The sequence below is a fragment of the Chiloscyllium plagiosum genome, chromosome 27, assembly GCF_004010195.1.
Source record: "Chiloscyllium plagiosum isolate BGI_BamShark_2017 chromosome 27, ASM401019v2, whole genome shotgun sequence".
In the NCBI taxonomy this organism is placed as follows: Eukaryota; Metazoa; Chordata; class Chondrichthyes; order Orectolobiformes; family Hemiscylliidae; genus Chiloscyllium; species Chiloscyllium plagiosum.
The window spans coordinates 41,709,052-41,731,824 of record NC_057736.1 but is presented as its reverse complement, the minus strand read 5'-3'; the positions used below and the strand labels follow the sequence as shown (position 1 = coordinate 41,731,824).

At 42.5% G+C, this 22,773-nt stretch overlaps 1 protein-coding gene across 3 annotated transcripts in view; it reads right to left on the bottom strand.

Moving 5' to 3' along the window:
* Positions 1-2,016: 2,016 nt before the first annotated feature.
* eva1ba (eva-1 homolog Ba (C. elegans)) overlaps positions 2,017-22,773 on the bottom strand; it is a 76,531-nt gene continuing 55,774 nt past the window's right edge. For all 3 annotated transcript variants that reach the window (XM_043717910.1, XM_043717911.1, XM_043717912.1), the window contains 3 exons: positions 19,554-19,721; positions 7,465-7,595; positions 2,017-3,480 (listed from right to left, as the gene is read on the bottom strand). In XM_043717910.1, the coding sequence (XP_043573845.1) occupies positions 3,011-3,480; positions 7,465-7,531 (537 nt within the window). In that variant the 5' untranslated portion in view covers positions 7,532-7,595; positions 19,554-19,721 and the 3' untranslated portion in view covers positions 2,017-3,010. The remainder of the gene's footprint in view (positions 3,481-7,464; positions 7,596-19,553; positions 19,722-22,773) is intronic.

Below are 22,773 nucleotides of genomic sequence, written 5' to 3'. Positions count from 1 at the left end.
TCAGATGCTTCACTAAGTAAAATGTAGGGCCCACATCAGTGGCATATTGTCAATGGAATTTTAATTATGACCAGTCAACCAGCTTATTGGCTAACATGGCAGCTTACTAATAGGCCCTCAGTTGAAAGATGTTTAAGGCATTCATGTGTAGTTTCTGCCTCTTGCTGGTGCCCACCAACATTAATACATGGGAAAGAGAAGGACATAAAACAAAGACAGTGTTTTATAGTCATCAAGGTGAGATATTAATGCTAGAGAAGAACATGGATCCCAGTTTGGAAGCTACAGTATCAAGCAGGTGAGGTACAAATCAAACTAATATTTTTCTTTGCGGTGTCCCATCAAGCAGTCCCAGGACAGGCAAAGTGCAGGTTTTCTAAATCATCCTCTGCACTACATTCCAAATCAGGTTGCTGTTTCCAAGTCTCCATGGCTCTCTGTGATTGGCAATTGAGTGCCAAATTAAGAGAGCTTTAGTGCTGGGTCTCCCTGTGGGTTGGACTGGGATTATTCAAAAATTGATTTATGGACTCAGAGAAGGCTACAGAAGAAGGTGAAAGAATTAAGCACCTAAATTCCTGACTTGTCCCCACTGCCCTGCAGGTGTCAGGCTCATACAGCGTGGAAACAGACCCTTTTGTCCAATTCACCCATGCCAGCCAGGTTTCCCAAACTAAATTAGTCCTGTTGGCTTGCATTTGGACCACTAAACCCTTCCTATTCATATATCCATCCAGATGCCTTTTAAATGTTGCAATTGTACCAGCCTCCAATACTTCCTCTGGCAGCTCATTCCATCTATTCATTCTATAGACTACATTCTGCATGTAAAAGTTGTACCTCAGGTTACTTTTAAAACTTTTCTGTCACACCTTAAATCTATGCCCTCTAGTTTTGAACTCCCCTATTATAAGGAAAAGACCTTTGCTATTCACCTTATTTGTGCCCCTTATGATTTTATCAATCTCTATAAGGTCACCCTTCAGTCTCCTTTACTCCAGGGGAAAATGTCCCAACCTATCCAGTGCCTCCTTATAACTGAAACCCTCCAGTCTCAGCATCATCCTGGTAAACCTTTTCTTCACCCTCTCCAATTTAATAATATCCATCCTATAACAGGGCGAATAGAACTATATCCAGTATTTCAATAGTAGCTTCACCTAGGTCCTGTACATCTGCAACATGATGTCCCAACTCCTAAAGTCAATGCTGTGATCAATGAAGACAAGAATTATATTAGACAAAATAAACCAAATTAAGCCAAATTAAAAAGAATCTGCCACTTCATGGGCACTGAAAATCAAATATTCTAATAAAATTTTAAAATTTGAATTGGAATGTTGTTGTGGGCGGAGGTAAGTCATTGGAGCCCCTGCAATGCCCAGCAGTAATAGAAGGCCTCACGTATACCAGTGCACTCCACATGCTTCTCTCTAGAAGTGGATGGAACTACAAAAGAAAGGCAGCCAGTTCTTCTCTTTCAGCTCTTCCCATTCCCTTTTGAAAATAACCATTGAAACTGCTTCTGCCTCCCAGACTCGAACAATCCATCTATAGGCTATCCATCAGTATCCATCCCAAGGTTCTTAATCCACAGGGTGGGAGTCACACATTGATAGAGTTGACATGAAGGATGGATACCGTCCATTTAAATGTCAGGATCTGAAGTTTTTTAAAGAAAAATCTTTTGGCCTTCAAACATTTAAAAAAAGATAGAATCGGTCAGTAAGAATTAAAAACAAAACTTCTACTTTGATCGATAAACCACCTGGTGTCATTAACAAAAAAAGTGGACCATCTAGATATGCAGTTTCAATCAAGTTCTTTGTTGAGATTTCCCAAACAGCTGTTATTATTTACTCCAAATGGTTGGTTGAGTTTCAAAATCTATCTCTGCAGGGGATTCGGAGTTTGTGGTTTATTTTAAAGAGGCTATTAAAGGATTAGCTGTCTTTTATATGGAGGGGATGAGATGTCTGTTTATTTTTTATAAGACATTAACTGCTTGGCATTAAATGTTTTGAATAGGATTTATTTTCACTATCAATATTATCAATATTATGAGTAAGAACTGTATTACATTGTTATAAAATTTCAATTCTAGCTGCTTGCCTCAGTCACAAATATCCTTTGCATTATTAAAACAAACAACAATAAGGTACTTCTCAGTCACATAAAACAACTTACATGCAATGCATTGGTTTAAACAAATCACATGTAACAATCTGTCCATACAGATTTGTCAGATATGTCTCTGACCATACAGACAAGATATGTTTGAAAAGTCAACATTGAACACATTGGACTATACAGGTAAGCAACATGTAACACCTTGGTCCCATTCTGGGTAATGCCAGTACCATTTTTCTACTAGTGCATTTCTGAAAGAGTCCAAGCACCATATGCAATGAGGCTCTGGAAATGGGTCCAGATCGTTGCATTAGTTAGACACTTTAAAATATCAAGCATTCACGAGCTCACCAGAAAATACTGGTTTTGAATATACAAAAACTACAGGATATAAAGTTTGATTTGGTCACAGTCTAAGTGGAATTGGGGAGTTGAGTTACTTGCTCCCTGGTTTCAGTGGCTACTCTTATAGCAACAGTTAAATCCGACAAATTTAAGAGGGCATGTAATCGTGTCATTGCCTCTTTGACAAGAGTTGGGTTGTCAATACCTGAATGTTTCTGATCAGATTAAGTTTTCCTGGGTGAATGATTGGCTTCTTTCCCCATCAAAGGAATCACCTGGTCCATATACTGTATTGGACAGGTGTAACTTTAACATAATAATGGTGTACCAACACAAATCTAGACTAAATAAAAAGTTTTATATTGCAGTCTTTTGCTTCTATTTTGTTTCTTTGTGCTTTCTGATTTCTGGTATTTCCATCCATCTGGTGCAAATTCTTATCTATTCATCTTTGGTTCTGTGCTTTTCATGGCTAATTGATAAGATTCTCTCTTTATCATCACTTGAAAGAAAGGCTAATTTCTCCTTTCCCGTCCTAGTACTTGCCCTCTGAGGTCGGGCTCCAGGTTCGGTGTTCTCTCTGACCTCCATTGGGCATCAGCTCCATTTCAAACTGATGGCAGCCACTGCCCAGAATATCCGGCTGCCCACTTCGCCAAATCTCACGGATGATGCGCTCCCGCTCTTCCAGCAGCTGGGCGCGCTCCAGTTCCTCGGCCGAAGTGAAGACGTTCACATTGGAGCTGGTGTGGGGCTGGGTGTGGTTGGCCAGGGTCAGGTCAGTCGTCGTGGGCAACACGCTGTCTCCCTCCTCTTCCTCCTCCTCCTCCTCCTCATCTTCCTCCTCATCCTCCTCTTCGCTGCCTTCCTCGACCTTTTTCTTGGCTGGCGGGGAAGCAGCTGTGCGAGTATGGCATGATATTCGGATTACCAGCAGGCAGAGAGTCAGCACCAGGCCAAAACACACCCCAGTGATGAAGTATAAGGCAGCCTTTTCTGGGTTTGCTGTAAAACAGTCGGATCAAATTGCTCAGTTAATCTGAATCTTGAACAGCAATCAGAAGAACACAGGATTTCTGAAGAGCAGTTTGGCTGCACTTTGATATTTAACAGATGTTCTCCGTGCAAGTAGCAACACATACTGGTAAAGGTGGCACAGGGCATGCTTACCTTCATCGGACCATTGAGTAGAAAAGTTGTCATGTCTTGTTGCAGCTGTGTGAAACTTTAGTTAGGCCACATATGGAGTACTGTGTGCAGTTCTGGTTGCCATAAAATAGGAAGCATATGGAGGCTTTGGAGAGGGTGCAAAAGAGTTTACCAGGATGTTGCCTGGATTGGAGTGTATTAGCTATAAACAAGACAAACTTGGATGGTTTTTGCTAGAGCATCGGAAGCTGTGGGGCAACCTGATAGAAATATATAAAATTATGAAAAGCATGGATAGGGTGGATAGTTGAAGTTTTTTCCCCCCAAGGTGGAAATGTCTAAAACATGGGGGCATGGGTTTAAGGTGAGAGGGGAAAAGTTTAAAGGATGTGTGCAAGGAAATGACACAGAGTCTGGAATGCACCGTCAGTGGTAGAAGCAGAAATGATCGCAATGTTTGACAGGCATCTAGACAGATGCATGAACAGGCAGGGCATAGGCCCTGTGCAGGGAGATGGGATTAGTTTAGAATGGCATGGAGGTCAACATAAACACAGTGGGCCACACGGCCTGTCCACGTGCCTCACTGTTCTATGGGGTTCAGTTGGCTGGATGATTACTTTGCAAAGCAGTGTAATGCCAACAGCGTGGTTGAATTCCCATCATCAGCTGGGGTTACCATAAAGGACTCTCCTTCTCAATCTCTCCCTTCACCTGCAGTATGGCAGCCCTCAGGTTATATCACTAGTCATCTCTCTGTAATGAGAGAGCAGCCCTATGGTCTGATAAGACTATGGCAACTTGATTGACTGTTCTACATTCTTTCAGCTCCTCATTGTGATGCTGGTTATTATTTATTATTATTATGCACAATTGTTGACTTCTTCTAACTTTAAGTGATTTCTTTTTTGTCTGAACCTTTCCTTTCCCAGGTCAGGTGCAACTTGGGCCACAAAATGTAACTGACTCTCATCCAGGACTCATGACATTTCATCACCTCTTGGACTGTACACCCTCTCAGAATGCCAGCCCCACATGAACATTGAATTCAAGATGGAATGTGCTTACAACTCATGCCCATAGGGACCTATGTTTCTGAATACAGGGAATCTTTTTTTTCCAAAAAAACGGATTGTTCCTGGGCACTGCCAGCAATGATGCAACATTCAAAATCACCTGGGAAAATTTAGTCATGGATGATCAGAGGAAAGTTTTCCCTTAAAGTGCATGGAAGGAAATGGTGATCTGCTGCTCCTGCAATCACAGGTCAGTGGAAACCCATTAGCTGTTAGTGGAAGGTGTGCCTAGGGTGATGGCTTTGTGTGTGTATTAGCATGCATCATTTAGTTTGTAGCTATTATCTTGTTATCTTGTAGCTATTTAATTACTGTGGTAGCCAGGAAATGAATGAATTCCTTCCATGTTGTGACTTTAAGTTCAATGTTAATCACTGTCAGGGATGTTGATTAATTCTTCTAACTATGCTATTTCCAATTTTCCCATATATCAACACAAATACATGACATCATCACCTCGTAAAAGTGCTTGAGAATTCAGCTCCCCAAAAAAGGAGCTCTCAAGAAAATCTCAAGAGAGGCCTCAAAAAAGAAAAAAATATTTTCACACAAGCCTGACATTTTTGTTCATTGTTCCTGGTAGCAGTAGGCCTTTTTTTGTAGTTGATGGCTATGACCACAAGAGTACAGTTTAAAAACAAACTACATTCATGTTTGACTGCAGCATCACAGAGACCAGTCATATCAATGCAAGCCCCTCTCCAAGTTGTGCCATTCTGACCTGGGCAAGATAGTGTCACTCCCTCATTGCCACTGTGAGCAAATCCTGGAATTCACTTGTACCAGCCCCACAGAATTCACATTGACCAGAACTTGTGCGGCACAGTGGCTCAGTAGTTACCACAGCACCAGCGACCCATTCGATTCCAGTCTCGGGCAACTGTCTGTGTGGAGTTTGCACATTCTCCCAGTGTCTGCATGGGTTTCCTCCCACACAGTCCAAAGGTGTGCAGGTCAGGGTGAACTGGACATGCTAAATTTCCCATAGCTTTCAGGGATGTATAAGTTAGGGGTAAATGTAAAGTAATGGGTTGGGTGGGATACTCTTCAGAGGGTCGGCGTGGACTTGTAGCACCCAAGGCCCAGTTTCTACGCTGTAGGGATTCTAGTCTATGAAACTCTAGATCAAGAACATGGCCCACTGGCATTTTCTTCAGAACTATTCAGAGATGGACAAGGTATTTCAGCCTTGCAAGTGACACCCAGTTCCCAAATAAGCCTGGGGGCTGGTAGTATGTTTCCTTCCATTTAAAATAAAATGGCTATAAGTGAACGAATCTTTGTGACAATCCAATAGGAGAAAATACTGCAGATTCGCAAATCTGATACAGGAACAAAACAGAGCACACAAGAAAAGCATGGTCTGTGGAGAGATGCTGCAAGTTGACAACCTTTCTGAAACATTAGCTCTGTACCTCCCTACAGTTAATGCCCAACCTGCTAACTTCATGGGCAGCACGTTGGCTCAGTGGTTAGCACTGCTGCCGCTCAGCAGCAGGGACACGGGTTCAATTCCACCCTCGGGCAACTAGCTGTGCAGAGTTTGCACATTCTCTCCGCATTTGTGTGGGCTTCCTCTGGGTGTTCTGGTTTCCTCCCACAATCCAAAGATAAGCAGTTAGGCGGATTGGCCATGCTAGAGTGTCCAGGGATGTAAAAGGCTAGGTAGATTAGCCAAGGGAAATCCAGGGCCCAAAGAATGGGACTGGACTGGGTGGGACGCTCTTCAGAGGGGTAGTGCAGACTTGATGGGTCAAATGACCTCTTTCTGCACTGAAGGGATTCTATAATTTATTCCAGCTTTATTTTTGCTTTTAATTCATTGTCAGTTTTATGGAGACCAACTTTCTATTTTCAGATTCCTTTTAAAAAGTAAGATTCTCAAACTGCCACTGTGGGACTTAGAATCACATTTTCTAGATTGTTAGTTCAGACTTTGAGATTCAATTAGTTCACTAACATAACTCTACACCACTGGACCGCTACAATGAAGGACTGAATGCCTCAGTAGGTTTTAACATTGGCCTTTCATCTCTTCTGAGGGAACACACTGAAAAGCACTCGGCATGTTTTGACGTTGTGCACTGATATGTGCATTTATATTAGTATCAAACTGAAAATAGTTAGTAATGGGAGAATAGAAGACTTAATCAGGCTGCTTTTTTTTCCCCAGCTAGCCGCAGTGTCTTATTTTGGATGTGGAGGTGCCGGAGTTGGATTGGGGGGGGAAACAAAGTCAGAAGTCACATGACACCAGGTTATGGTCCAACAAGTTTATTTAAAATCACCAGCTTTCAGAGCGCTGTTCCTTTGTCAGGTGAAGAAACAGTGCTCCAAAAACTTGTGATTTTAAATAAACCAGTTGCACTATAACCCACGGTTGTGTGACTCCTTATTTTGTAATGAGACACGGAGTAACATGACCTTTAAAGGTACCTTGTTTGTCATTCAGTTTCCAGGTCGCAACAGGAGTTCAGATGCAGGAAGACGCATTCCTCACTGAAACGGTATTTGGCATGAATGGAGAGGCTTATAAAATCATGAGGGGCATAGACAGGGTGAACAGCAAAGTCTTTTTCCTCAAGTGGGGGAATTCAAAGCTAGACAGCATAGGTTTAAGGTGAGAGGATAAAGATTTGAAAAAGGCCTGACAGGCAACTTTTTCACACAGGGGATGGTTCGTATGTAGAATTAACTGCCAGGGGAAGTGGCAGAGGCAAGTATGATTAAAATATTTAAGCCCAAAGTGGTATTAGGTACTTACATTTGATTTGCATGTATGCCTGGATGCTGTTGGTGAGGAGGGTCACCTCTGCCTTTGGAATATCCATTCAGCTCAGCAGGTAAGGGCAGCCTTGCCAAGGGGTCAGCTCAGGAAATGTTTCGTCCGAAGATCTGGAAATGCAGAAGACATTTGTAATCACGTGTAGCTGTCAAGGTGCACTGCCCCCAGGTCAGGCAATGAACATTCCCTCTGATAGCCCGAGCCCGGGGTGGCAATGTTTCCCGGCGTCCTGGCGGGTGTCGGAGCATTGGTTAGAGTTGCCACCTCACAATGAATACATTCCTGGAGATTAACCCACTGTTACCCAACCTGTCAAACCATCTAATCCCCCACATCTCCAGTATTTTTGAACAGCAAAGAAAAATTTAGACACACATCTTAATTTAACCACTTCTACAACCACTTTCTCTTGGGTTTCTTTTGCAGTAACGTGCAGAAAATTAACAGCAAATATCTGGAGTTTGCTAACCCAGGTATTGAGTTTAAAGGTCGTGCCCTGGATTATCCATGAAGTCTTCATACTGTGCATTATTTTGAAGTTCGATGCTGTCGAACTTCAATATCCTACCTAGTTTCCTGTAGGATATTTGAACCACCAGCTGACATTCCCCACACTCCTGGAAGACAACCATATTAGATTAGATTAGATTAGATTCCCTACAATATGGAAACAGGCCCTTCGGCCCAACAGGTCCCCACTGACCCTCCGAAGAGTAACCCACTCAGACCCATTCCCTTACCCTATATTTACCCCTGACTAATGCACCTAACACTATGGGGCAATTTCCCATGGTCAATTCACCCTAACCTGCACACCTTTGGATTGTGGGAGGAAACCGGAGCACCCGGAGGAAACCCAGGCAGACAAGGGCAGAACGTGCAAACTCGACACAGACGGTCACCCGTGGCAGGAATCGAACCCGGGTTCCTTGTGCTGTGAGGCTGCAGTGCTAACCACTGAGCCCTCACATTAATTCATGGCCACTCTGGGAGAGACAAGCCATCAGAGCACAGACTGGAATGAGCGGTGCGGTTGAGGCTAATGCTGAGGAGGCTCAAAACCACACTAAGGCTTGCGGTTACTGAAGGAGACACCATGGGTGGTCTTACGTTTTGTCAGTGAAATAGTCAGTGAAGGTTGGCACACTGAGTTATTGAGCAAAATCTGTGCTCATTATTATTTTGTTCAGATTGCATTGCAACAGGAGAAAGTTTAGTGAACAAATGTTTGTACAAGGCCAATTTTATTCACAGTTTGTTCGAAAATCCGATTCAAGCTTAACAATTCTTGTCGAAGCAGGGACCATTAAATGTTTGAATTTTTCTCAGTGATCCTGAGTGTTTGTACTGACAAGGTCTGATGCTGTGTTAAGCATTGGAGGAGATGGGTGAAAATCTCCAATTAATTGAAAACACATGTGTATATATTAACATTCCTTTCTCCTCCAGGGGCAATCCAGAAATATTCTGGATCCCTTGATCAATGAGCCCAGAATTAAAGCCACTGACTGAAATAGTCCAAAGGTGAGCAGGTTCGGTGAATTGGCCAAGCTAAATTGCCCACAGTGTTCAGAGATGTGTAGGCTGGGTGTATTAGTAAGGGGAAATATAAAGGAATAGGGTAGGGAGAAATGGGTGTAGGTGGGATACTCTTCAGAGGGTCAGTGCGGACCTGTTGAGCCTAATGGCCTGTTTCCACACTAGATTCCGTGGTGATAAAACAAAACATTCTCTGATTACTCTCAAATGTTTCTGAGCAGTTTTCAAAATCTGGAATTACGCCTGCCTGCAGAAGGGTCTCCTAGTCTTGTTGGCACAACAAGTACTTTCTGGCTCAGGGGAATGCAAACACTGGACCTACACTGCAGCCTTCCTTCACTTAGTCCATCAGTTTAAATCTAACGGTCTGCTTTTACCAAGGATCCATCTGGTTAATGGAGCATGTGAATCTCTTCTCCAGCTGATTCTCTCTCTCGTCTTGAGAGTGAAGAGGATATCCCCTTTATTAGAGAAGTCAAATACCAGGTCGCCTGGACTTAGTAACTAGTAGAAACCGTAGAGGGAAGTTAGGAAGAAAATGTTTCCACTTAAAGAGGCTGGTGAGGATCTGGGAGTTTCCTCCTGAAAGAGGCCGAAACTTCTGTCAGAGTTATGGTCTAGAAGGAGGTCATTCAGCCTATTGATCCTGCTCCTGTTCCATTCCCTGGTGTCAATCTCCTATCTTTCCCCCATATCTCTGCGTGTCATTTCTATCCAAATAATCAGTCAATGCCCTCTTGAATGCCTCGACTGAACCTGCCTCCACCATTTTGCAGACACTGCATTCCATACACTGAGTGAAAAAGTTTCTCTCAAATTACCCTTGCATAATTTGTGCATCACATTTAAAACGGTCTTTGAGTTGCATTTGAATCTACATGGCTTTAGATCTGAAAGGTGGGATAATATAGATTGTACTTTAATCAGACAATATAGATATGGGGGTCCAAACTGCCTCTTTCTTTGCCACACATTCCCTACATTTCTAGCCATCACAACGTGTCCAAAATGGATGTGAAGCCATGTCATACAGTCTGGAGTCCCAGATGTTGACAGTCATCCTTTTTCAAGTTTTACTTTCTGATGGAACGTCTGTCTATTCCAAATTGCTGCCATCTTACACTACAAGGACTGTGGGAGTGTAAGTACATCTGCTGTGCTGTCAGGGAGGGAGTTCCAGGATTTTGACCCAGTGACAATGAGGGGATGGCAATATATTTCCAAGTCAGGATAGTGAGTGGTTTGGAGGGGAACTTGCAGGGGGTGGCGTTCCCAAGTATCTACTGCCTCATGTTCCTTCTCGATGGTAGAGACCATGGGTTTGGAAGGTGCCAAAGGAACCTTAGTGAGTTGCTGCAGTGCATCTTGCAGATGGTCAGCATTGCTCCCACTGTGCATCAGTGATGGATGGGCAGGATATTGTGGACAGGATGCCAATTGAGTAGGTTTGTTTCCAGGTCTTTTGCTTGAGAATATTGACGGCTTCATTATCGGAGTTTCTCCAGCTGCTTCTGTTTTCATTTCAGATTTCCAGCATCCGCAGTTCTTTTTATTTTGTACTAAGGTATGGGCATCACTGACCAGGCTGGCATTTATTGCCAATGCTAGGACAACCTCTCTGCGTGTCCCCACCAGGGATGATGCCATCCCCAGCATAGCACTCGGCACATGCCCTCCATCCTGGCCAGACACCACAACCTACTTTGAATGTGCCTGAAAATCCACCCAATCACATCTTCTCCTTAACCAAGTCTGCCCAGGGAAACCAACGAGCTGATGCTGTCAGTGTTTCATAAGTCTGCCTGGTACCCAGTTGCCACGACAGCGGAATTTGATAAGGCAGTCCAGGCTGCAGCAGGACAGGTTTCCTGGATTTGGGATCGCACAGCTGAATGCAATGAAAATCTCCTTTGCAAAGGAAGGAATGGTCAGGATGATCAAAACGGTTACTTCCAACGTTATTTTCAAAAGCTGTTGCTTTTTATTTTTTAAATTGGGGCCTGTATGCGGTTACTGTAAATATCCAGCTGCCCTCAAGGTGGGAGTTGGTACTGAGATTCCTACCTGAACAATTGTAATTCCTATAGAGTGATACTGTCCAGGATTTTAACCCAATTACAATGAAAGGATAGCAGTATATTTGCAAATGGATGAATTGAGGAGGTAATTGAAGCTACATGACTTGAACCTACATGACATCATTCTCTGTGACAAGAGAAAATGTATATAGGAAAGCAAAAGGAGTTGCTGTTTCCAATTGGCAGGGGTCAGTGATTAATTGCAAGTCAAATTCCACTTTTATTACAAGGCATTCCATAAATATTAACTGCTGTTCTTGGGAACCGGACTTTGTGATTTAACCATTTTGCTTGTGAAACCTGGAAAGCAGATGCCTTAGTTACAGAGATCAGAGCAAAACCTGGCTGCTCCTTGTCACTTGCAAGTGTGGTAAGTGACCAAGTCTGCTCCAGTAGAAGGTCCAGATGGAGTTCTGCAGGATTTCCTGGTCGATCTTCAGCAGGAGAGCCAGAAGTTTAACCTTACCTCCGGTCAGGAAATCGGGAGAGTGAGTGATTGTCCCAATTTCCTGTGGACAATGAGAACCATAGGTTTGGAGGATGGACAGGGCTCTACTTATCCTCAAGGTAGACTGATGGATTAAAGTTGTTTCCATTATAAATCAACCTGGGAGGAATTATATCACTGTGTTGGTTCTCATACTGCTCCTTATGATAAATCTTACCAGTGCTAGGTTTTATAAAGATGGTTATACTGTGACTTGCCTCAGTTAAGGGCAGCGTGGTGGCTCAGTGGTTAGCACTGCTGCCTCACAGCACCAGGGATCCAGGTTCGATTCCAGCCTTGGGTGACTGTCTGTGCAAACTTTTACCCATTCTCCGTGTCTGCATGGGTTTCCTCTGGGTGCTCTGGTTTCCTCCCACAATCCAAAGATCTGCAGGTCAGGTGAATTGGCCATGCTAAATTGCCCGTAGTGTTAGGTGCATTAGTCAGAGGAAAATGGGTTTGGGTGGGTTGCTATTTGGAGGGTTGGTGTGGACTTGTTGGGCCGAAGGGCCTGTTTCCACACTGTAGGGAATCTATTCTAATCTTAAAAAGGAGCAGGTGGTCACCTACTAGTTTCGCTCAGAGTTAAATCAACGTGACTCTGTCATCATGGACAACAAGGCCCAGATCGAGTCCTTTTGAAAAAGAGTGGAAGATTTAACATCTGATCGTAAGGGATGTTGTGTGCTTGCTGCTTTCAGAGGAAAAGAGTGTTCTCCATTTCGGCTAGAATTCTGGCGGGAGCACAATTGTTAGTTAAAGATTTAGGACCAGTGCAAATTTAAATACCCTGGAGGGTGTGTGTGTCTGGGTGTGTGTGTCTGGGTGTGTGTCTCCAGGAAGAGAAGTCACTGAGTCGGTCTTGCTTCTGGAAGTTGTTTTGGGAATTGTCAGAAAACTAAGGAAAACGACTTGTGATGGATGCTGGACCTTACTATTCAGTGAAATAAGGAGAAATGAGCCTGTTAAAAACTGGTACTAAATTCAAACAGATTCCTGTGAAGAATACAATTCTGTGAAGAGAAAGATATAGTGTATAAACACAGCTCAAGGTTTCTGGTCATGTATTCAACTAATAAAGTGAAATACCTACTTAACTAATGTCTAGTTGTTGTTGTTTTTGGTTTGTTTGTTATAACACAAGTTTTTAAAATGTGAAATCTCATTGTGTGATCCTGTCAGTTGTCATTGGAGGCTCAAATCCCAAAAGGTGCTGGTTTCAAGGAGATTTGTGCACAAATTATAGAACTGCATCAGGAAAAGTTTTGGAATATGGCAGGAATGTGATTCAGTCTGTAAGACAGTGCACTAAGAAGGGCGCTCTCATCAGACTCCACTTTGATATGAAACCTTGCTGAACATAAACATTAGTCAAAGATTTTGATGATAATTATTTGGAACGCAAACAGGGATCACACTGCCGCAGAGACAACCTTTAAGATTGATAGCATGGTCAAACCTACATTGGAAAAAAGTTCCAAATGAACCAGATTTGATATATCTCAACCAAATTCCTAGCGGAAAATGATTAGCTGCAATCATTCTTTGGCAGAGCCACAGATTGAAAATAGCAGATTGACATAGAAGAGATTTCTCCCAGTGCTTTTTTAAAATTGTGACATGAGAGAAGCTTTGGGTCTGAATGTATCCGACCCTGTTTAATCAGGATTGAATCTGCTGATCAGAAGACAGTTTAAAATCAGAGCCCAAACAATGTCCTGCTGTACAGCCAATGGGCAGCAAATCTGGGAACAAATTCTGTAATCCGGTCTGTGAACCGAGATGTGAACACCAAGGTATCAGCAATCTAACAGTCCCAGAGTATTTAGCCCTTAATGGCACATTAACAGACCCCCTACCTACACACACACACACACACACGCGCACACACACGATAGCTGCACTTATACACAGGCTACTTTGTGTTGCATACATGTACCAATGGCTTTAACTGTGAGTATGTGTGAGAGATTTTCTGCATGTCTGTGGATAAAGTATGTTCACGTGTACTTGATTGGCTTGGCCTATATAGCTGTGTGTGTAACTTGTGAAAAAACAGGAACCAAGACTGACTATTTTACAATTTTTTTTAAAAAAAGCTACACACCTTCCGTTTTAGAGTTTTGAGGTAGAGATTTCAAGGCACTGTTCCTTAATTACTATCACAAAATTCAGCTGATTTCCCTTCCATTACTGTCAATGGATAAAATAAATGCTCCCACATCAGATTGTACAGTCTCCTCCTTACCCACCCACCAGCCTGATTAAGGAGTTGCACTATAAACCTCAAAAGTTAATTTTTTTCTTGTGTGCAATTTCTTATAGGAGCTAATTACCAAGGCTTAGCAAATCCAAGTAGTGGGGATTGCTAGTAGTCAATGAGCTCACAGAGTCAGAGAGATGTTCAACATAGAAACAGGCCCTTCAGTCCAACTTGTCCATTCTGACCAGATATCCTAAACTAATCTAGTCCCATTTGCCAGCATTTGGCCCAAATTCCTCTTAGATCCTGCCTATTCATATATCCTTCTAGATGACTTATAAATGTTGGAATTGTACCAGCTGCTATCACCTCCTCTGGCAGCTCATTCCATACATGCACAATCCTCTGCGTGAAAAAGTTGCCCCTTAGGTTCTTTTTAAATCTTTCCCCTCTCACTTTAAGCCTGCACCCTCTAAAGTTTTGCACTCCACTGTCGTGAGGAAAAGACCTTGGCTATCCAACCTATCCATACCCCTCATGATTTTATAAACCTGCAAAAGGTCACCCAGGGAAAAAAAAAAGTCCCAGCCTGTCCAGCCTCTCCTTTTAACTTAAACCCTCAAGTCTCAGTAAAATCCTTGTAAATCTTTCTGAACCCTTTCAAGTTTCACAACATCTTTTTCTATTGCAGGGAGACCAGAATTGAACGCAGTATTCTAAAAGTGGCCTAACCAATGTCCAGTACTGTCTCAACATGACCTCTCAACTCCTATACTCAATGCACTTGCCAAAAAAGTAAAAAATCACACAACACCAGGTCATAGTCCAACAGGTTTATTTGGAAGCACTAGCTACCTGTTGAAGGAGCAGAGTACCCTGTCTACCTGTGAGCTCAACAAATATGGATCCAAGCACAGAACAATCTCTCATTCTTGCAACTTAGATGATATAAAACATGATTTAAAAAGAACTATTTTTAAAATCTGACATCATGAGAATGATCATACTTCTTCACTAAATTCTGTGGTAATTAATAAAAATGACTATTACAGCTGAATGATGAAACCTCACTTACATCCGGTTGCTTTGTACCTGATTAAATCATTAATAATCCTTTGTGATGAATTTGTATTTGGACTGTATTTCTGGAACTGATATCAGAGAATTATTAATGAAAGCATTTGCAAAGCTTGGACCGACCAGTTAGAGATTTTGGATTTCGTTCCGTGATATGATGTTACAGGTTGTTAGCACAAACTACAAAATTCACAACAGTGGGTGGCATTCAAAGCAAGCAAATGCAGTGAACTAGCATGTTCAGGAAGAGGACAACACACGCGCAACTCTATAAACAGTGTTGAATAAGTTAAAGAAATCACAAATTATTGCAGACCCAATGATTATCAAAAGAAAGAATCATCATAGAGTCATACAGCTCAGACACAGACCTTTCAGTCTAACTAGTCCATGCCGAACATAATCGCAAACTAAACTATCCCACCTGTCTGCGCCTGGCCCAATATCCCTCCAAGCTTTTCCCATTCACGTATCCATCCAAATTTGTTTAAACATAATTATGTCTGTATCCACCACTTCCTCAGGAAGTTCTCTCCACAGGTGAATCACCCTCTATCCTATGGTGAAACTTGAAAGGGTTCGGAAAAAATTTATAAGGATATTGCCAGGGTTGAAGGATTTGAGCTATAGGGAGAAGCTGTATAAGCTGGGGCCATAGTCCCTGGAGCGTCGGAGGCTGAGGGGGAATCTTATACAGGTTTATAAAATCTTGAGGGGAAAGGATAGGGTGAATAGTCAAGGTCTTTTCCTCAAGGTAGGGGAATCCAAAACTAGGGGGCATAGACTTAAGAGAGAAAGTGAGGGCTGCAGATGCTGGAGATCAGAGCTGAAAATGTGTTGCTGGAAACGCGCAGAAGGGCTTATGCCCGAAACGTCGATTCTCCTGTTCCTTGGATGCTGCCTGACCTGCTGTGCTTTTCCAGCAACACATTTTCGGCATAGACTTAAGGACAGAGGGGAAAAAATTAAAATGGACCTAAGGGGCAACCTTTTCACACAGAGGGTGGTGCGTGTATGGAATGAGCTGCCAGAGGAAGTGGTGGAGACTGGTACAATTACAGCATTTAAAAGGCATCTGGATGGTTATATGAATAGGAAGGGTTTAGAGGGATATGGGCCAAGTGCTGCCAAATGGGACTAGATAGGATATCTGGTAGACATGGATGAGTTGGACCAAAAGGTCTGATTCCATGACGTACATTTCCATGACTCTGTCAAATTATGTAGCCAAGCAATAGAGTACAAGTCAGAGGAGCTGGTGATCAAACCATCACTTTGCAATTGCTACAGGGGCCCAGTCAGATTACTGGGGCAGAAGGCTGCCATTCAAGGCCTGCTTGCCAACTCTCCAGGTCAATCTAGAGTCCCAGAAATTTCAAATTAATCTCTTTCTGTAAGAAGTGGCAAATCATAGGGGTTTTCAAAACATGATCTAGTTTGAAAAATTGCTTTGAACACTACTGCTTAAAAGTACAGTATTGGAGATGTTGGAAAGGGTAGATTGGCTCAGCAGGTGGTTGGTAGCAGAAGGGCCCATGATGTAAACTCCAGAATGCATCAAACCAGAATTGGCAGCTCTACCTGGAAAGAATCCAAAATCCTAAGAGCTAACCTTAGAACATAGCCCATTTCAGCGCAGTACAGGCCCTTCGGCCCTCGATGTTGCACTGACCTGTGGGACCAATCTGAAGCGCAACTCACCGACACTATTCCATTTTCATCCGTATATTTATTCAATAACCATTTAAATGCTGTTACAGTTAGCGAGTCTACTATTGTTGCAGGCAGTGCCTTCCACGCCCTTACTACTCTGAGTAAAGAGACTACCTCTGACACCTGTCCTATGTCTATCACCCCTCAAATTAAAGCTATGTCCCCCCTTGCTAGCCATCACCATCATAGGGAAAAGGCTCTCACTGTCTAACCTTCTGATTATCTTATATGTCTCAATTAAGTCACCTCTCAACCTTCTTCTCTCTAAAGAAAACAACCTCAAGTCCCTCAGCCTTTCCTCATAAGACCTTCCCTCCATACCAGGCAACATCCTAGTAAATCTCCTTTGTACCCTTTCCAAAGCTTCCACATCCTTCCCATAATACGGTGACCAAAACTGTATAAAATACTCCAAGTGTGGCCGCACCAGAGAGTTTTGTACAGCTGCAGCATGGTCTCGATGCTCCAAAACTCAATTCCTCTATCAGGAAAAGCTCATACACCATATGCCATCTTAACAACCCTATCAACCTGGGTGGCAACTTTCAAGGATCTATATACATCTTCTATACCAAAGATTTGAGTTACAAGGAAAGATTGGAGAAACTGGTAGCTTTTTAACCCGAGAGCGGCACCTCTCAAGTGACCATTTTGAGGTACTAATGAGTGGAAGGGGGGCTTTCCATGAAATATGGTAATATTAGAACTGATATTTAGAGGTTTATCATTGTATAAAGTGTGATCAAGGCATGGAATCAAAGTCTAATGAGGTATAGAAGGGAAAAAGAAAACCCGATACTTATTTTTACCACAATGGAACAAATTTAGGGCTTCTCAGAATGGGTGTGTCAATGGGTCGCCACATTTGGAAATTAGACAGAAACCCCCTCTGGCAATGTTGTGTGGATATTGACTGGGGACAGCAACAAAAGAGGTGCATTCTCCTTTACAACACCATAACCTAATGATAGTACCTGGTACAGCTCAGGAATAACTTTCACCGTTGTTAAATTCTGAGAAGAGACTTGAAATAGTGATGTGAATTAATGGAGAAGAATAAGGGAAGAGGAGAGAAAGGAGGGACGGAAAAGACAAACATTTCTCAGGTGACTCCTGTCTTTCTATAGTCAAATTGCCTGAATGTAGCATAATTCAAATTCAGTTTGCAAGCTTGTTTCGAATGATTATTTGAAGAGTTTTCAAAACGTGAATCAAGCTGAAAAGCCTTCTCCAGTTATAGCCCACAACTTAGCCACAAATGACCACCTAATGTGACAGAAAAACCATTCAGTTGATAAGTCACCTGTGAGTGACTTGATGGTGTAAAATATGGGGGAAATAAAGTGTGCCTCGCAAGATCATGTTAACAAACAAACAGGAGTCAACCAATAAGGCTTCCTCCATGTCAAATATACTGAAATCAAAACTTGGATCTTCTCTCCCTCCTGCAATCTATAGGTTCTCACAATCACATCACAACATCACTCAAACACCATTTCTTGATGTCTCTTGCCTGTGTTTGTATTAGTTCAGTTATGCTGCTGTTCACTAGCCTGTCACTTAAACCTCTCCATTCACAAATATAGACTTTGACCAAGTTGGAACCATGTGACCGTAATCATTTCACAAAGCATTTCAGTGAATATATTTAACATCCCCTTTGTTAAGATTATTTTTACAATGCAAGTGTTGGGAGGGTGTAGTTTGAGGAAACTTTCATCATCCAGTTTAATTCAACTAACTGTGTTTGCCACTTCACTCCTCCCTGTCATTTTGTGGTTCTGTGGCTGCTATTTGCTTTGTCCGTTCTTCAAGTTTCTCATTACAAGACCAACTTGCATCAATACTGGACCTTTAAATAGTACAACATCTCAACGCCCTTCACAAAGATATAAATATCTGTCACCAAACAAAAGCAGAGGTATTAGGGCAATTTACCAAAAACGTGGTCAAACAGATAGGGCTTCAGCAGCATCTTAAAGGAAGGACAGAATGGTCTAATAGTTTTCCTGAGCACTAGTCAAGGGTGGTAAAGGGCTAGTAGGGATGGGAAGTTGCAGACAGGAATGTTCCATTGAGCCCACAACCAGATCAGCCATGATCTTGTTGAAGGTCAGGGCAGGTTCACAGCGCTGAAAGGTCTAGTTCTGATCTAAAGTCCTATGTTGCTCTGTCCCCATGTTCCCATGAGATAGTCAAACGTTTTAGAGAAAGAATTTCAGAGCTTAGGACCAACGCAGCTGAAAGCACAGTCAGCATTAGGGTGAAGGGAAGGTGCACAAAAGAAACATTGAGCACCTTATTAATGATAAGGGAGCCTTGCTTCAAGTCCAATCCTAGTTTGACATAGAATCATAGACTCCCTACAGAGTGGAAGCAGGCCATTCGGCCCATCAAGTCCACACTGAGCCTCCAAAGACCATCCCACCCAGATCCAATTCCTTACCCTATACCCGTAACCAAACATTTCCTATGGCTAATCCACCGAGCCTGCACACCCCTGGACACTATGGACAATTTAGCACGGCCAATCCACCTAACTTGCACATCATTGGACTATGGGAGGAAACTGGTGCACCCAAAGGAAACCCACGCAGACACTGGGAGAAATGTGCAAACCCAACATGGACAGTTGCCAGAGGGTGGAATTAAACCTGGTTCTTTGGCGCTGTGAGACAGCAGTGCTAATCACTCAGCCCCTAATTCTGCAATTTATGGCAGAGTGAGCATGGGCATAAGGCTGGATTGAAAGGCTTCTCCTTTTCAAACTGGGGGCCCTGAATCAAGCTATTTGATCCCAATATAATTAGCCCAGACCACAGCTCAAACCCAGGACCATTCTGGTCCACAGAAATTAGCAACACTCCCAACATGGTGCAACCACTCAGAGGGGCATTCTGGGAGAATAGTGGAATCGTTACAACAATTATTGAGTCTTTAAAACGGAGGTAAAATAAATACAATTACTCACTGGAATAATGGAGAAGTCCAGATAGGAGGGTTCCAATGAGATGTTGTTCACATTGCCTAATAAATTAAAATAGAAAGAACTCTCCAAGAAGAATGATGTGCTGTAGGCATTGTTTCACTCAGCAGTCTATCGCCAACTTTCACTTTTCTTCCGCCAATGTTTTAAGCTCTGAAAAACAAAGGTAACAGCTGACTATAGATTCCCAGGAGGCCACACAGCACACTGTGCCTATGCTAACTCTTGGAAAGAGGAATCTCTCACCTCATTGACCAAGCCCGGAATCTTTTCCCACCTTACAAGTATCCACTCAATTTCTGCTTAGAAGCTTAGCGATTCACTCTCCCTTTCTCACTTGCCAAATTACAACAACTTGCAGCCTAACGCAATTACTGCTCATCTTCCCTCTGGCTTTTCTTTGAACTGTCTTAACAAAGACTTAAAAATCAGTGTTTAATGGGTTTCAGTGCTACCAAGGTCTCATCTGATGTCCATTTCCAGCAATTCACAGCAACTGAAAGACTCAAATCCCACCTCCCCACTCCATATCTTCCTGACATACAGGTTGGTGTTGGCAGTTGGAGAGAATCAGGGACATAGACAATCTCTCTAGGGTCACATACCATTCCATCCTCCCCAAAGGGTCCATTGGCAAAACAAAATCCAGAACAATCCTTGTTTGGGATACTTTCACAACCTTTTAAATGTTTAAACCATGTTGCCCAACATAAATTATTGGGTTGCCAATTCTGCTTGACCATATTCCAGAAGGATCATCACGTGGTCACAAAGCTCCGACCTCTGCCTTCTGCCATTGGTCACCTAACAACTATCCTCAGAATGTGTTACCTTCATCCAAGCAGAAATAATCAATAGCATCCTTGTTTCACTCATTCATTCACGGGATAAGGGCGTAACTGGCTAGGCCAGTATTTCTTGCCCATTCCTAATTGCTCAGTGGGCAATTAAGAGTCAATAACATTGCCATGGGTCTGGAGTCACATATAGGCCAGACCAGGTAAGGATGTCACTTTCCTTCCTTAAGGACATTTGTGAACCAGATGCGTTTTTCTGAAAATCAAAATTGGATTAGTAGACATTAGACTCTTAATCCCAGATTTTCACTGAATTCAAATTCCACTACCTGCTTTGGCAGGATTTGAACCGGGGCTGTGAGTACATTATCTGGGTCTCTGGGTTAACACTCCAGGAATAATACACCAGGCCATCACCTCCCCTTAATTGGATGATTCACAATTGTCAGTAAATTTGCTATTTTTTTTTGTCTATCTCCAATATTGATTCAAATCTCCCTCCCATAATCTTCTCAGTGTCAAGGAGGTCACCTGAGTTGTTGATCCTATCGAAGTCTCCATGGGCAGTGACCTTTGTCCTCCCGAGGTGGGACAAAACTGATTCACTCAAAAGGCTGTGGAATCTTTGAGACAGTCATGGAAGAGACATGCCATCAAAAATGCAGAAGCATTCATGGGACCACTCAGGAAATCTTCCAATTTGGTCAATATACCATGTTGTCCTCCAGAAGTTAGATTATTTTAGACAAAGTCCAGTTATATATATTTTAGTTAGAAATTTATTTCAAATAACCATCCACCATAAGACTACCAAACCTCTGGCCGACTTGCCCTTATGTATAATAAATATTTTTAAGCAACCCGTTCACTCATCGCTGGAGCTGGTGGGACTTGAACCTAAGTCTTCTAGCTCAGAGATATGGAAACTTTCACAGCACTACAAAAGCCCTCTAAATTGTACACATTTCTTAACTAATTATTTCACAACACTTGTCTACTTTTAACCCCAGGGATTTGCCATCCTAGTAACAGGATTAGGTGCGAACACACCACATGCCTGCATGTTATAATGCACACTGCCTAAGAATAATGTGCATTCATGCTTGTTACAACTTGCATTGTGCCAAGTCATTGGAAGCTTTAAAAGTGACCAAAAAATTACATCGGTTTCATTATCGCCCTGCTTTTATCTCAGTTCCATCGATTCTGGCATCAACCTTTGCGTTTCCAAATCACCATTTTTCAGTGTGTCTGGACTACAGCACTATGTAGTCACAGTCAAACCTAATCCCTCCCTTCCTCACAGACACCTCACACTGCTGTGAGTCCAGCTAATCGTACTAGTAGACAAGTCAGATCCCAAAATGAAACAGGACTCAATTCCAGAATCCAACCTGCCTCAGTAGATCACATGTAATTTTTGTCTAGTTTGCTAATGTGGTGGGTACCCTGAACTGAAACATGTTCACATGAGGCTGCAGATGTGCTTTAACAACAGAACATAGGTTTGTTACCCAAAAAAAAAGGGAAGGATACCTGCTGTCTCTATGGATTCATACACCAATCCAATCCCACACCAGCCTGGTAGATTCTTAACTGTCGCACTGAAGCTGCCCAGCTAACCATCAGTTCAGGGAAAGAAATTTGATGGTAGTTTTACCAACAATGTCAACTTCCCAAGAATTGGAAATAGCTCAAAGTGATATGCACATCTTTGTAAACTCGAAAGAATGAATTTCAGCAGTAAAAGCTTTTCTCACTACAACTGAATGACGTAAGGCTCCAGGGTCTGAGCATGAAAAATAGAAGTGTAATAACAGAGATATGCTAACAATTCTAAAGGAACATAGGTCTGCAATGTCCTGTTCTACAGTAAATGAACTCATTTCTTTCTATTCTCTGTAAATGCCCAGCGGTCTTTATAGAATGTAATTCCCAATTCCCCAGCTCCAGGCTTAAGTGATGGATTGCAGAATTCTTGGCAGGAGAGAAGAGGTACAAATATTTCCCATCATGTCTTTAACCTCTCAGCAAAATATTCAGGGGGCTGATTTCCAAATCAAACAGTTGCTACTGAGTCCTCTGAGAAAGCGGGTAGGGGGTTGGAAAGGAATGATGTTCAGAGAAGGGCAATTGTCAATGTGTAGTAAGTGTGTTTATTAACACTCACCAGATGGAATCAGTTCAATGTCTAGTGGTGTTGCTTTCCATGATTAGCTTTTAACACCATTTGAAGAATGGATGTGGTGGGGTGTGGGAAATAAAACACCTTAAGTAACCTTCAGTTCTATTGTATAAAAGCAAAATACTGCAAAGGCTGGAAATGTGAAATTAGAGGAAAGTGCAAGAGAAACTCAGCAGGTTCTGCAGCATCTGTGGAGAGAGACAGACGGGGGGGGGGGGGGGAA